Source organism: Parasteatoda tepidariorum, chromosome 10 (assembly GCF_982258835.1).
Source record: "Parasteatoda tepidariorum strain Cologne lab strain chromosome 10, Ptep-v5.0, whole genome shotgun sequence".
Classification (NCBI taxonomy): Eukaryota; Metazoa; Arthropoda; class Arachnida; order Araneae; family Theridiidae; genus Parasteatoda; species Parasteatoda tepidariorum.
The window spans coordinates 92,494,208-92,508,284 of NC_141764.1; the positions used below are offsets into that span (position 1 = coordinate 92,494,208).

The window sequence follows — 14,077 nt, forward strand, 5'->3', positions numbered from 1 at the left end:
TTATTATTGTTAAGTTTGTTATTACCTAATAATGGCAAAGTGCCATTTTTTTCTCTCTCACGAACTCCAATTTGCTCCTCGAGCTTCATTTTTGTCATGTATGTTTCTTAGTCTAATTTTAGGATGAATGGGAAAAGGGCCGTAAGACCTCAGACGCCCAGTTCCACTACAACGAACGAACGAATGTTCTAGCATAACTGAAAAGACTTCGAAGCGTGGAAGTAGCTTGATTCTAGCCCAGCTGTAACTTTAGTTGATATTTGCGTGTTCAAATGCACACGCAGGGTTGTGTGCTCAATGCAAAGAACGGTATTTAAGCCATTTATGAGCTGAAGAACATATTGCATAAATTAGAGAAGGGCAGCAACCACGATACATCCATGGTTTACATCGGTATTCGAACCCTCTACTTCCAAGCTTTGGAACCTTTGGCGGAAGGACAATAACTCTTGATGACTCTGTGCTATCCTTCCCTAATTTGTTATTCGTTTGTTTGACAAGAGTTTATAAGTTGTAATTTGTGTTGAGCACACAAGCCCGCTTATGTAAGTAAATAAATAGATAAATTTAACTGAAAGTTGTAAGAAATTACCAACAAAAAGTTAAAAAAAAGAACACCTATTCAATTGTTTCACTCTTTGTGTGAAAAATGAACTGAATGATCAGAGAAAAGAATTGAGGAAGTTTGTTTTGAATGGGCTTTGTCCCCCCTATCAAAAATCTTTTTCACATCTTTGTAAAAATCACCTGCCTCCTGATTGTTTTCCGGTATTCTGAAAACGTGGTCTTTCATTGTAACTATGGAATGGAACTCTAATGTTCCGAAGCAAATAGCTACGTTTCCCTGAAGTTTATAAAAAATATGATCGATAGAACAGTTCTAACAATAGATATTTTTCTGATACTGTTGATTATCAGGTCGAGTGCTACGGTTTTCGCAGTTTAAACTTAAAGATTATCACGGTGGTTGCGATTTCATTCCATTATTTGTTCTTTTTTTATTCCTATATCGACAGTGTTAACATTTCGCTGATAAGATGCCTAAAGGAAATTGGATCCGATGGCAGGTAAGAAAACTTCAGATAATCTTGACTAGAAAATATTGATCGCAGCTATATTTGGATATCTCATTATAGAGCCCTTCCTCTCTTAAAGATCTCCTAAACTGGAATAAATATATCTATGCTTACTTAGAATTATGCTTACTCTTTTTTCATATTCTTACGCTTTACGGGAATAGTAGATTTTAAAATTATATCGTATCGTAGAAAAGTTTATTAATTAATAAAGTCCGGTTTTTAGATAATATTTGGATTTTTTTACTTTTTCAATTTTTTATTTTATGCATGTTTTTAAGAATTCTTAAGAAAAGCTTTTGAGATTTTAATTATTATTATTTTTTGTAGATAATTTTTTTTGTATTTCTTAATTTTTTTATGCAAAAATTTGTTTTACTTTTGCCTTTAACATTGTAATTTTTTCTTTACATATGGTTCATTTTCAGAAAAAACAAGCATTTCTTTCTTTTATTTATGACAAAAATTTAAATTTTAAAAAGCAATATAAATGGTTCATAAACTTTAATAAAACACACTGAAAGAATTAAAATTGTAAATTTAGTTTTAAAAAAAATCCTAAAGTCCGGTTTCAGATAACTTTTGGATTTTTTTACTTCTTCAGTTTTTCTTTTAAAATTTAAGAACAATGGTTGAGATTTTAAGGTATTTTTTTAATTTTAAATTATTTTTCTTCACATTCCAAAGCAACCTTAAAGTATTTTCTTGCAGATAATTTTTATAGTATTAATTTTTCTTATATTAATTTTTTACTTTATTTTTGCCTTTAATACTGCAACTCTTTTTCTTTACGTATGGTTCATTCTCAGAAAAAGCATGCATTTATTTCCTATGATTTTAACAACAAAAATTTAAGTTTCAAAAAAACATATAAATAGTTTATAAACTTTAACAAAGCTTATTGAATACATTAAAATTGTAAATTTAGTAAAATAATATTGAATTTTTTGTTCGAAATTGCTACATGTGTAGTCAAGTTTGCTGACAGCCACTCTTCGCTGTTTTTTAGCTTAGTAAAAATTCAAAAATATAAGTATTTAAAAAACATTAAATAATCTCAACAAATAACATATTTGATTGAGAATGTATTGAAAATAATGGAATCAAAATATAAATCTATTAACTTCGATGTACTGTTAATTTCGAATTAAATACCTGTTCCCTGAGTAAGAGGTCACGTTTGTGGGCAGAAACATAAGTGGAGGATATTTTGTTTAGAGCTACTAAAGAATAAACTTTGTGTTTTGATATATTTACTTTTCAGGATTATTTATATATTTTAAGGATTACTTATGTATATTACTTATATATTTATTTTTAAGGATTATATTTTAAGGATTTGGTAATTTACCTTTTTTATATGTAGTGATTAATGCATTATTTGGATAGAGCTCATAAAATTCATATAATTAGTTAGACGAGATAATTATAAATGTAAGTACGAAAAATTTGTTTGACTATTTTCCTTCAGAAATTAATCTGAAATGCATTGGTATCTTAAAAGTAAAAATTAGGGGTTTCGTCATATCTATAGCACGATCCTCATGTGTGACACTTTCCGACTGGCTAGAGTACTCAAATTTTAACTGGAAAGGTCTGTAGTGAGTAGTTTCAAACGTTTTGCGACCATTATGAAGAAATTTATTACCAAATTAAATAACCTTCAATTGAAATTTCCACCCTTTACCGGTCATTTATGCTTCTCAAATTTCAACTTGAACATTACACTTGGTGGGTTTTGTCTGAGGACATTTTAAAATAACTTTACTGATTTATGCATACGAGAATCTGAGAACATATAACAATTTCATTAAATAAGCTCAGATCTCTTTTAAAAATAAATATAAACGTAATTCAAAAATTTGTGGAGGAGAGATGTTGATTGAATCAAAGGCCTCTGGGGTTGTAGTCGAATGCTCTAACCATCAGAGAAAAGGGTGTACACACCAGTCCAGGGGGAGTCAGAAAGTTTTTTAATGTATAATGGTCGCTACACACTCCCCTCCAGTGAACGAGAAGTCTGACTCGTTGTCAGTCGAGAGGCCGTAAGTGAAATCACCATTCCAGTGCAGTTGGGGCCTTTTTAAAGGCTCCGTCGTAATATGAATTGCTTTTTTGCGAATAATATGCTATTTTTATAATTGCTGTGCGTTTACAACTGTTACTCATGACTGTTATTTTAAGTTTTGCCTACCTAAAATCAGAGCTGTTATTGCTTAGTTAAAAATGGCGCAAAACGTCAATATGGAGAAAAGTGTTAATTGAAAGTGCTGAAAATGAAAAGGGTTTGTTGTCCAATTTTTTTAATATTTAGTAACTTACTCCAATGTTGTATTACTTAGGCTCGTAAAAATTTGCAAAAACTGAGAATGCGACGGTGATTTTGATAATTTTTATTTAGGTGGGGAAATGTCAAATTGGCGATTTTTAATAAAAGTTCTATAACTTCTAAAATATTTAAGTTATTTGTCTGTTCTAAAGACCTGATAATTCTTCAAGGCAAGATTATATATATAGTTTAAAATCATCGCATTGCTTCAAGTGTAAGGCACTTAAGCTATGGTTTTTTATTTTCCTTGGCGGCAGAACTTCGAAAATCAGCGCTAAAGTTTTGGAATTAGAAGATTTGTTTGTCGAATTAAGATGGCACCATGGAAGAAGATGATGTAGTAGTGTGCTGCCATTTGTTAAGGAAGGAGATAGTTGCGTCGCGCATTCGAGCGTCTGTAGTGACATATATGGAGGACAGCGTGCGAGAGATGTTTGTTGATTGCCGGCAGGATACAAATTAAGGGTCTTTGGGGGTCGTAGTCGGATGCTTTAACTTTCATAAAAAAGAGTGGCATAGGAAGCTTATATATATGTATATGTGTATGTATATGTGTATGTATATGTGTATGTATATGTGTATGTATATGTGTATGTATATGTGTATGTATATGTGTATGTGTATATCTTACACGGCGATAAAAAAAGCCTCATTACAACTCCCCGAATGGCAAGGCTAGAAAATCGACCAATGATTGCCGCTAAAAATATCACATGCCAAATCTAGCTGAGGTGGCTCAATATATAGCGCTTTTATAAAAGGGAACTGAAATAAACAGAGAGAGCATTCTCACCAAAGGTGATCTCTTCCGAAATTCACCCTATTAGCTCCGGCAATCTCATACTATTAAGCTAGGCAGAAGTGAGTAGTCTTAGTCGATAAATCTCTATCTTAGTATTTTGTCGAAAGCGCTTTTTCTCACGAATTTATATATGACGATTTCTGATTTATATCACGAATTTATTTGTTTTATTATTGTTATTAGTTATTCATTGAAAAATGAGTCTCAGTCCTGCTGTTACGCTTTAAGATTTTATACTATAGCACATTTCTAATAGATTTAACGAATTACATGTCATTTATTTGAATTCAAAGTATTTACTAAAAAGATGTAATTTTTTTTAAAAAAAAAAAGTTGTTATACGGATTTGAATGATTGTTTTGAATACTTAGAATTTTGTGCATTTGCAATGTACCTAAGTTAGTAGCGAGCGAAGCAAACCATATGAGATTGCGTAGCAATTTTCGGTGGTTGGCCGGCGTTAGCGAGCAGGGGGCGCAGCCCACTAGTGTATATATATAGATATAGATATAGATAGATAGATAGATAGATAGATATTGATATAGATAGATAGATAGATATAGATATAGATATAGATATAGATAGATAGATAGATATAGATAGATAGATAGATAGATATAGATATAGATATAGATATAGATATAGATAGATATAGATAGATAGATAGATATAGATATAGATAGATATAGATAGATATATCTATCTATCTATCTATATATATATATATTAGTGGCTGTCGTATGGTGCCGTGTTAAGCTTATATATAGTGGCTGCCTCAAATTTAAAAAACAAATCAGTAGAGAAATTCCTGTTTTTCAGAGAATGACCAATATATTTCGCCACTAAATTTCTTAAAAATCTTACGCTTGTAACCGTTCGTCTCAGAAACTAAATTTCCGACAAGCTCTTATTTAGTTTATTGAAAACACGTAAACTAGAACTCATATAACAGTAAAAAAGAAATACTCATAACATAAAAATGAACAAAAGATTATACTTAAAATGAAATGGAACATTAACTGTTCTGAAAGACATAGACAACCTTTCATTTCAGCTACCGGAAATAGTTTAAAAATAATGTCGCCGGATGACATTCGGCAACTAGTTTAGTTCAGAGTGGTTGCTATGGTGATTTGTACTGTAAATAGATATATAACAAGTTTATATTTAATTTTTAGAGGGATCTTACCTTATGTATTGACATTATTGTAACGGTTCAGATCGTGTACAAAAACTAAAATTTTTAAACATAAGTTAAATGATGCCCACAGACGTTGAAACCATGTATACACACACATTTTTGCTTTAAGCAGCCAGGAAATTATTAAAACTTGCATATTTCACCAGCTCAAAGCTTCTGCTGAAATTAGAACATTCTTCCTTTTGAAAAATTGTTAATATTTTGATTGACGATGTATTTTGTTATATTTTGTTATTTCATTTAATAATTTTTAATTCATTTAATATGAAGAAAATTTTGAATTTTAAGGATACACATTTTAACATTTTAAACTATATAATTTTAAAATACAAAATTTGAACGAAATTGAGCAAATTGTCCTTGGAGGATAAAAAAATTTAAAAATGTGACTTTTTTGAAATTTTATAATTTGAAAGCCATTTGCCTAACTTCATTCAAATTGTGTATTTTGTCATTTAAAATTATGCAGAATGTTATGTTATTAAGAAGAATATGTTATTAAGAATTATGCCATTAAGAATGTAGTTATAGTATTTTTAAGAAAAAATTATATGGAGTTTATAGTTGTAGTCAGATTTTTTCGGCTATTACTAAATAAAATGACAAAAAATAATAAATAGTTATAACTTTTATTTAAAATCTTTGGAAAAACGAATTTTAAAACGCGTGCAAAAATGTCTTGACTTTCATAAAAAAGTTCCCATGATATGACGAAATACGTAAAGGGAAATTAACATAAATTACCACTCGTCCCATTAAACTATTAAGGCCACTTTTTCTAGATTGAGGTTACCCATTGTATTTTGAAAGTCAAGAATATAATTCCGCCAAAAAAAAGTTTATGCGGAGAAAGAAGGTTTCTATGTCTGATTCTGTAACTTAAGCAATAGTAAGCACAATTGCTTAATTCGTATAATAGATATACTTAATTCGTATATTTCGTATATTCGTATTGCTTAATTCGTATATTTGACAGTGACACCGGTGATGAGGCGCCTAAACATAAGAACTAACGATGATTTAAATTATGTGTCAGTCGCCAAGTGATCGCCATAAGTCTAGAACAAATACGGGTGCCGCAGTGGACTGATCGTAAAGACACGGTTCCCAGTAGAACACCGAAATCAAGCATCACTCGCTGCAGTCAGTAAGAGGGTGGGTGACCACTTTGATCAGCCTGCGTAGGGACCGAAGGTGCGCGGTATCTGTCTTCGTTAAACTGTTCCATCGTAAAGTACTAGACTTCGCGCAGGTCGTCGGGCTACCGAAGCAGGGGAGCCATCCTCTCTGCAGAGGATCAAAATTGCGATGGCATGTCTTAGGATCATCCTCGGGGATGTTTCCCAGACCGTCGCCAATAGCCCATTGTGCAGCTCTAGTGTGACGTAAATAAAGTACCAACCTACCTTAACAAATATAGAATTATTTGGAACATTTTTTAATATTCTAAAATTACTTAGTTGCATGCTTGTTTCTTAATTTTTTTTCTTCATTTTAGAAATAAACCTTGTACGCATTATTTTTACCATATTTTAAGAAATACTTAAAAATAAGGTCTTACAATAAGGTCAACATTTTCTTTCCTTTAAAACTTCAATTCAATTTTTTTTTAAATTTTGAAAAAAATAACCATTTTTAAAAGGTGGCCATTAAAAATCTATAGCTAGCCACTGGCCGGAAGAAATTTTTTTTAATTTTGTCCTATAACATTTGTGATCAATCCTTTGATTCAGATAAGAAAAAAGTTAGCAGTAAATTAATGTAGCTATAAAGTCTCAATGAAATGATTTACTACAAAAGAATTATTTTATTACAATTTGTTTGATCATATTGTAATTTTGCTATAAAAATGTTCGTATTAGCCTATTATTTAAAAAAGGTTTGTTCAGCGGTCAGAAATACATAATGAAAAAAGTTCCTTTCAGATATGAGGTCTCTTTGAATTATGCAATGAAATCGTACAGATCTATGCATTTCGTAATGTGTTTAAAAATGTATGTTTAGAATGGTGTACATAACTGTACGGACACAGGTAGGGAAATAACTTCGATTTTCTTGGCATTTCATTCGATATTATTTGACTATTTATTTTCTTGATGTTACAAAATTTTTCTTATTGATTCTTTTTGTTGTAAAATAATTTTTCTTGATGTTATACGATCCGGTTCATATATGACATTATTTAGCAAAAATATTAATTTCTTTAAATATTACTTTTAATATTTTGAAAGTTCATTACCCTCGGTTAAACATATGAATAAAGAAAACATTTTAAGAACTGACTCAAATAAAACTTAATTATTAATATGTATAAATAATTACTGGCTGAACTATCTTCTAAATATGTCTAAATTGAATTTTACATTTGCGCAACTTTCATCTATTATAGTTACGGAATAATTTGTAACCATAAAAGTATGCTATATTTTATTTTTAAGCAATAAATTTAATTGGGTATAATATAAAAAAACACAACTACTTCCACTTCGAAAATTTTAGTAGGAATAACATATACTATCGTACAATGCTAAATGAATGGAAGATAGTGGTTGTTGTTTAATATTTTACATGCGCTAATTTAATTTGATTTGAAAACATTGATTTTTTGTTTTAATTTGTGGATTCTACAGAATGATGTTCGTTAAGTTTAATTGATTTGATGTCTCACATTGTCAGAAGAGAAAAAAAAAACTTTTAATTTCATTAATAAACTGAGTTTTAAATATGTTTGCTAAAAATATTAAGTTACTTAGATGAAACAACAAAATCAATTATTACAAAATGAACTTTTCTATTTAATACAATATAATCTGTCGAGCAGCTATTTAAAAGATCGAACATTCCGTTTGTTTATTTGTGGCTTGATGTCAGGCTCGCAGAAAATGCCGTTCACTGGTTAAATTTAGTAGGAATAACACAACCAGTGAAGTAGGCGATAGCATACCCAATTGTTTTTTATTCGTGGAACAACACGAAAACTAATTTGAAGTTCTCTTTTTTTTTTATTATCAGGAACCTCTCAAACTGAATACGAGTTCCATAACCCAGAGGACACGCAATGACCTTTCTGTCTTATTTTCTTTTTTGATTACTATTTCTTTCAATCAATTTACTATTTCTTTCTTTTGTTAGTTAGTTCGCCATTTTTGACGCAATAGCCAGGAAAGGCTATATCGCTCCTAACACTAGGTTGATATAAGAATTGTAATTTTAAATTAAGGTAAGATAACCATCGTCTATAAGATAATCAACTAGGTTTATGTGTGGATAGTCACCAATTAAATTTGATAAGTTAGGATAATCGTAATTGAAATATCGACGTCTCATGAGTTTTAAATCAGTACAATGTGTTAGAATGTGTTTAATGGTCAGTGGTTTTCTGCAACTTGTGCAAACTGGCGCTAGTTCATTCAGTAAAAGATGTTTATGAGTTAAAACTTGTAAGTTCAATGCGTAATCTGTTTGTGGTGGACTTGCCTCACCGAAATGGTAGTTGAGGCCAAAGCGCACCATCTTTACCTCAACCAACATGTCTTGTTTCCTGGTAGCTTACCAGTGGTGATGGTGGTTTTTACAATTTATCTCGTCTGAATTTCTTAATGTAACTTACTTAACCATTCTTTTTTTAAATAATTGTTAATGTTATTAAACCTAGTCATTAATTCTTCCCCATTTTTCAGATGATTTGCTTTTATAATTATTCTAAAAAGAATATATTTCTTGCATTTCTCCGATGAAGTCAATTCAGCCATACTGTTAATTAGAACTTCAATTTTTCTTGAGCTATTTAGGTTTTTAAAAGTTTGGTTTTATGGTTTTGGTTTTATAAATGGTTTCATTTCATGTAACTTATTATTGGTTTCTGTGTTATATTATGTTTGTTAGTGAGAATTTAAAGGTATTTGTAATTGATATTTTAATATTTCGGAAAACTGGTTTGTTTCTTGAGATAAAGTTAAACAAATTGATTTGTAAGGTAGCAAACGTCAAAATGTTTATCTTTTAAATAATTGATAAAACAAAATCGCCTGCAGTTTTCTGTTACAACAATGCGAAATGCTAAACCACTGAGAAAAATTCGCTTGTGAACGCTTCTCCTGAACGGAGTAGCTAAAATTTTTTAACGTTTTAACAAACAGACACACAAACGTTTCCTTTTATCAGGGCTCGAAAAAACTCAGAAATTTTACCCGTCCCCGAGGACGGCTTGTCCAACAATGTACCCGTCCTCCTTTGAAACTAACCCGTAGTTTCTAAATAAATAAAAATATAATTTTCTTTTATTTATTACAAACATTTATGTAAATTGCACAATGAATTAGTAGTTACTAGGATTACTACGATTACATTATACAGTAATAAAAGAAATACTAGGTTACTAATAGTAACCTAGTAATTCTTTTATGAAATAATTTAAATGACAAAGGCAAAGTTATCTGGAATGTCAATTTATCCGAGGGTGCTGCGTTTTTTTAATTAATCAGATATGACGTTTGCCAGTTCCACAATTAAGCCTATGATTTACAGAGGTTTCTGCACAGAAATCTAAAAAGGGTTTTCCATTTAGGTAGATGTTCATAATTGCGTTTAAGGCTTCTTGTTTAAGTCTAGTACGTGATGTGTGTGTGTGTTTTTTTTACTTAAATTCATTGCTCAAAAGCCCCTTTTATCCTATGCAGTACTCCCAGACAGAGAAAACACCAATTCTAATAACAAAAATTGAAAATGTATCATAACATTAAGGGGGAAATGGCCTTCCGTGCGGATGTCGGATTCGAGAAATTCGTTGTCCGTGGTGAATTTTTGACCGCCGAGGACGGGCTGTTTTTCGAGCCCTGCCTTTTATCTTTATCTATACTATATATATTTTATACTATATATATTTTATACTATATATATTTTATACTATATATATTTTATACTATATATATTATATATACTATGTATATTCCGGCGTATAACGCGTCCTTTTAATATAAAAAATAACATTGGAATTTATGGGTGCGCGGTATACTCCGAATATAAAAAATTATAGATTAAAAAAATTTAAATATAGAAAAATACTTTCATTTTAAAGAAATAACATACCTTTACCTATATACTTTATTGATTTTCGTTATTACATAATGTGGGGAACAACATTCTTGCACACAACTGCACTGCTGAATACAACAATTTCTTTTCTCAGAATCACATTACTCTTTCAACTCTACCCTCACATACATGTTAAATTCAGTTCTTTTATTTTTGCAATAGATAGGGAAAAAAACTTTTTATTTACGATCTTGAAAGACGAGATATTGCACAGGTACAATCCAAATTTTCGTGCGCGTTATACGAAGAGTATATCTTAAAATTTAAAAAGTATTAGAAAATATGGGTGCGCGTTATACGCCGGGGCGCGTTATGCGCCGGAATATACGGTAGTTGAATACCCGTCCTTCGTACAGGATTTAAAAAAAAGAGAAGTAAACAATCGATACACCAGTACTAAGCAATACTACAAAATAAAAATCAAACACAAAAATGAAAAAAAAAATACTAATACTAACACAATTTATAAAGTTAAAATAATACCAATTTTATTTTTTACAATTTTTCACCCTTCCAGATGGTTTCTCGTTAAAAGAATAAGCAAAACATATTTTTAGCATGATGCTGTTACTCGGAGCCAGTTCATAATCCCGAAAATTTCACCAAAATCCATCGATTTTGTCCGGTACTTATCTCTTTCAGAGAGCAACCTATTACCGTAATGCCTATAGGAGGTACCTTGATATCAGTTTATTTGGTACTTACTTAAACAACATCAATTCCCATACTACCAGCAGACATACTACTATTACAAAAATTAATTAAGCATCATTAGTGTCAATGAAAGTGTAAAGAAGTTCTACGGTCCCCTTAAGCAAATAAGTACCTTTAATCCATTAATTTTGCTTTTTTAGTGCTTAACTTACATTTTATTTCCAATTGTTGTTGATTGAGTCATGGTGGCTAAGGGGATAAAGCGTTCGGCTTCCAATGAGGTGACCCCAGGTTCGAAGCCCAGCGATGGCTGGTGTACGACTTCCGCACCCAGCTCGCATCGACAACAGTGCTGCCGTAAACGGATCATGGGTTAGAGTCCCCTTGACGTCAGGCCAACCGTGTGAGGTCTTCGTGGTTTTTCTCTCCATGTAACGCAAATGTGGGTTAGTTTCATCAAAAAATCCTCAGAAGGTAAATTTCTCTCATTACTTGATCTTCAAATGGCTGGTCGATACGATTCCGCACCCCTCTCGCATCAACCATAGTGCTGAAGTAAAATATCCTCTGTGGTAGACGGATCATGGGTTAGAGTCCCCTTGCCGTCAGGATAACCGTGGGAGGTCTTGTTTTACCTCTACTTGTAACTCAAAGGCGGGTTAGTTCCTATTAAAAGTCCTCCACGAAGGCAAATTTCTCCTTGACCAGAACTCAAGCCTTCACAGAGTACGGTTGTGTTGTGACCAAGCTCTGAGCGAATCATGTTTTCTCGACGATCCGGACGAGGCGGCAAGACAATGTCCTGCTCTCCTCCACCGATTATCCAACGTGAAATTATTTATCCTGACTTTAAAGAAGTTAATCTACAACCCGGAGAAATTTATGAAAATAAGTATGGAGACTTCATATATAAGAATAAAAGAGGAAACAGCATCGGCACGATCAAGGACTTCCAGGTTCCTGAGGGAGCAACTAGGCCATACTACTCAGCTAATCCAATTCCTGACCCAGTGACAACTATGCCTGAACAGCCGAGTACCCCTGTGGAAACTCCAATTATGGAGATGGAAGAAAATGAACCTGCGACGGAAATCGACAACATCACTCCTCTCACAGAACATGAACAGAACCAAGAGCCGACACAAGAGGCTTCGGCCTCCGAATCGGAAAAACAGACCGAAAACATCACAGAGCCCCCGGCAAAGAAAAGGAGGAAGAAGAAGAAAAAGCCCACTGATGCAAATAAATCCACTGATAGCACTACTTCAACGACGTCTAACAGCATTTCTCCTTCAGAGCCCATTTCGCACCCGGAGCCAGTGAACCCTCCAGCATCGGAAACTATGGATGTGATCTCAAATAATGACCAAGAGCCTCCCAAAAAAGCAGAAAAAGCTCTTCCAGCTAAATTTGCCAAAATCATCATCCGTGGACTCCCAGATAATTTTAAAACTGAGATAATTTCCCAAGAATTTGAGAAATTGGACCTAAATCTACATAGAGTTACCCAGTTTAAGAAGAGAGTGGGTGGAGCTTATAAGCCCCTCCCCCTGTTCCTTATCATCGCACCAATAGCAGACCAGGAAAAGATCTTCTCCCTGAAGAAAATACAGCAGAATAACATCAGCACCGAGAGATTCCGTGGCGGCCGGTGGCAGCCACAGTGCTTTCGATGCCAGGGCTTCGGCCATACTCAAAGAACTTGTACCAGCCAGCCTCGATGTATGAAATGTGCAGAAATGCACTACTCGTACGAATGTGTTAAGGATAAAGCTTCTCCCGCCAAGTGCTGCAACTGCGAGGGAAATCATACCTCAAACTTCACTGGGTGCGAGGCCCGCCCCAGTCGAAAAAGACCTCAGATCAAGCCCACACCTGCAACTACAGCTCACAGATTAGTTTCACTAGTGAAAGAATTGCAGGAGTTACTCAAAAATCAAGAAGTGACCAGATTACTACAATCTCTACTCAACGGGGACTCCCCATCTCAATGATGATCATCTCACCTTCACTCATGCCCTACTCCAATGATGAACTGAACTGTCTTAGAAATTTAATTCGAACTTTCCAAACATATGACTCCCAAGCATATGTCTACCCAGAATCGATGAATCGGTTGGTGGCCCTTCGGGCCAAATACCGAGTTCCTACTAATATCAAGCATCAAGCATCAAATTTCTCCCAATCCAACAAGAGCTCCCTTGTCTTCTGAGATCTGTGTTCAAAATTACAAAGCTACGGAGTTGCACATTAGCAGTCGTAAACCCGAAATTGTGACGGCTGTTCAACGACGGTTATAAAATAAAATAAAAATTATCGTTGATTTAAAATTATTTAGTTTTGTAAAAACACAGATTGAAAGTCCGCCAACGCTACTACGTTTATCATTGAGTTTTTCTGACATAAAGAATAAAAAACAATTAAATAATAAAGACCGTGCAATATGCTCCTTTTTTGATTAAACAGTGTTACTATATAACAAATACCACTGATTATCATTAAAATATTTTAAAAGACAGAATCGTCGGCAGTTATATCAATGGCTAGTTCTAAACTAATTCCGCTTTTTTAACGTCTCTCCCGAACCATCCAACTAAAGATTTTGAACGATTTTAAGAATAGGGGACTATAATTGCCCCTTTCAGCCACTGTTCGAATTTTAGAACGTTAGCACAAACGATTCTGGAGTTGTTAAGAGAGAGACACGCACTCTTATAAAATATTTTAAAAGACAGAATCGTCGGCAGTTATATCAATGGCTAGTTCTAAACTAATTCCGCTTTTTTAACGTCTCTCCCGAACCATCCAACTAAAGATTTTGAACGATTTTAAGAATAGGGGACTATAATTGCCCCTTTCAGCCACTGTTCGAATTTTAGAACGTTAGCACAAACGATTCTGGAGTTAAGAGAGAGACACGC

General features: G+C 32.9%; 1 protein-coding gene across 2 annotated transcripts in view; it reads left to right on the plus strand.

Annotated features, from left to right (window-relative positions):
• The first annotated feature begins 343 nt into the window (after window positions 1-343).
• Window positions 344-14,077, plus strand: part of LOC107451713 (multiple inositol polyphosphate phosphatase 1) — a 38,317-nt gene continuing 24,583 nt past the window's right edge. The window contains exon 1 of one of the 2 annotated variants that reach the window (XM_043053750.3): window positions 344-1,067. In XM_043053750.3, the coding sequence (XP_042909684.2) occupies window positions 1,038-1,067 (30 nt within the window). In that variant the 5' untranslated portion in view covers window positions 344-1,037. Of the gene's footprint in view, window positions 1,068-7,306; window positions 7,441-14,077 lie in introns of those variants that run through there. The other variant, XM_071184270.2, reaches the window with a different exon arrangement.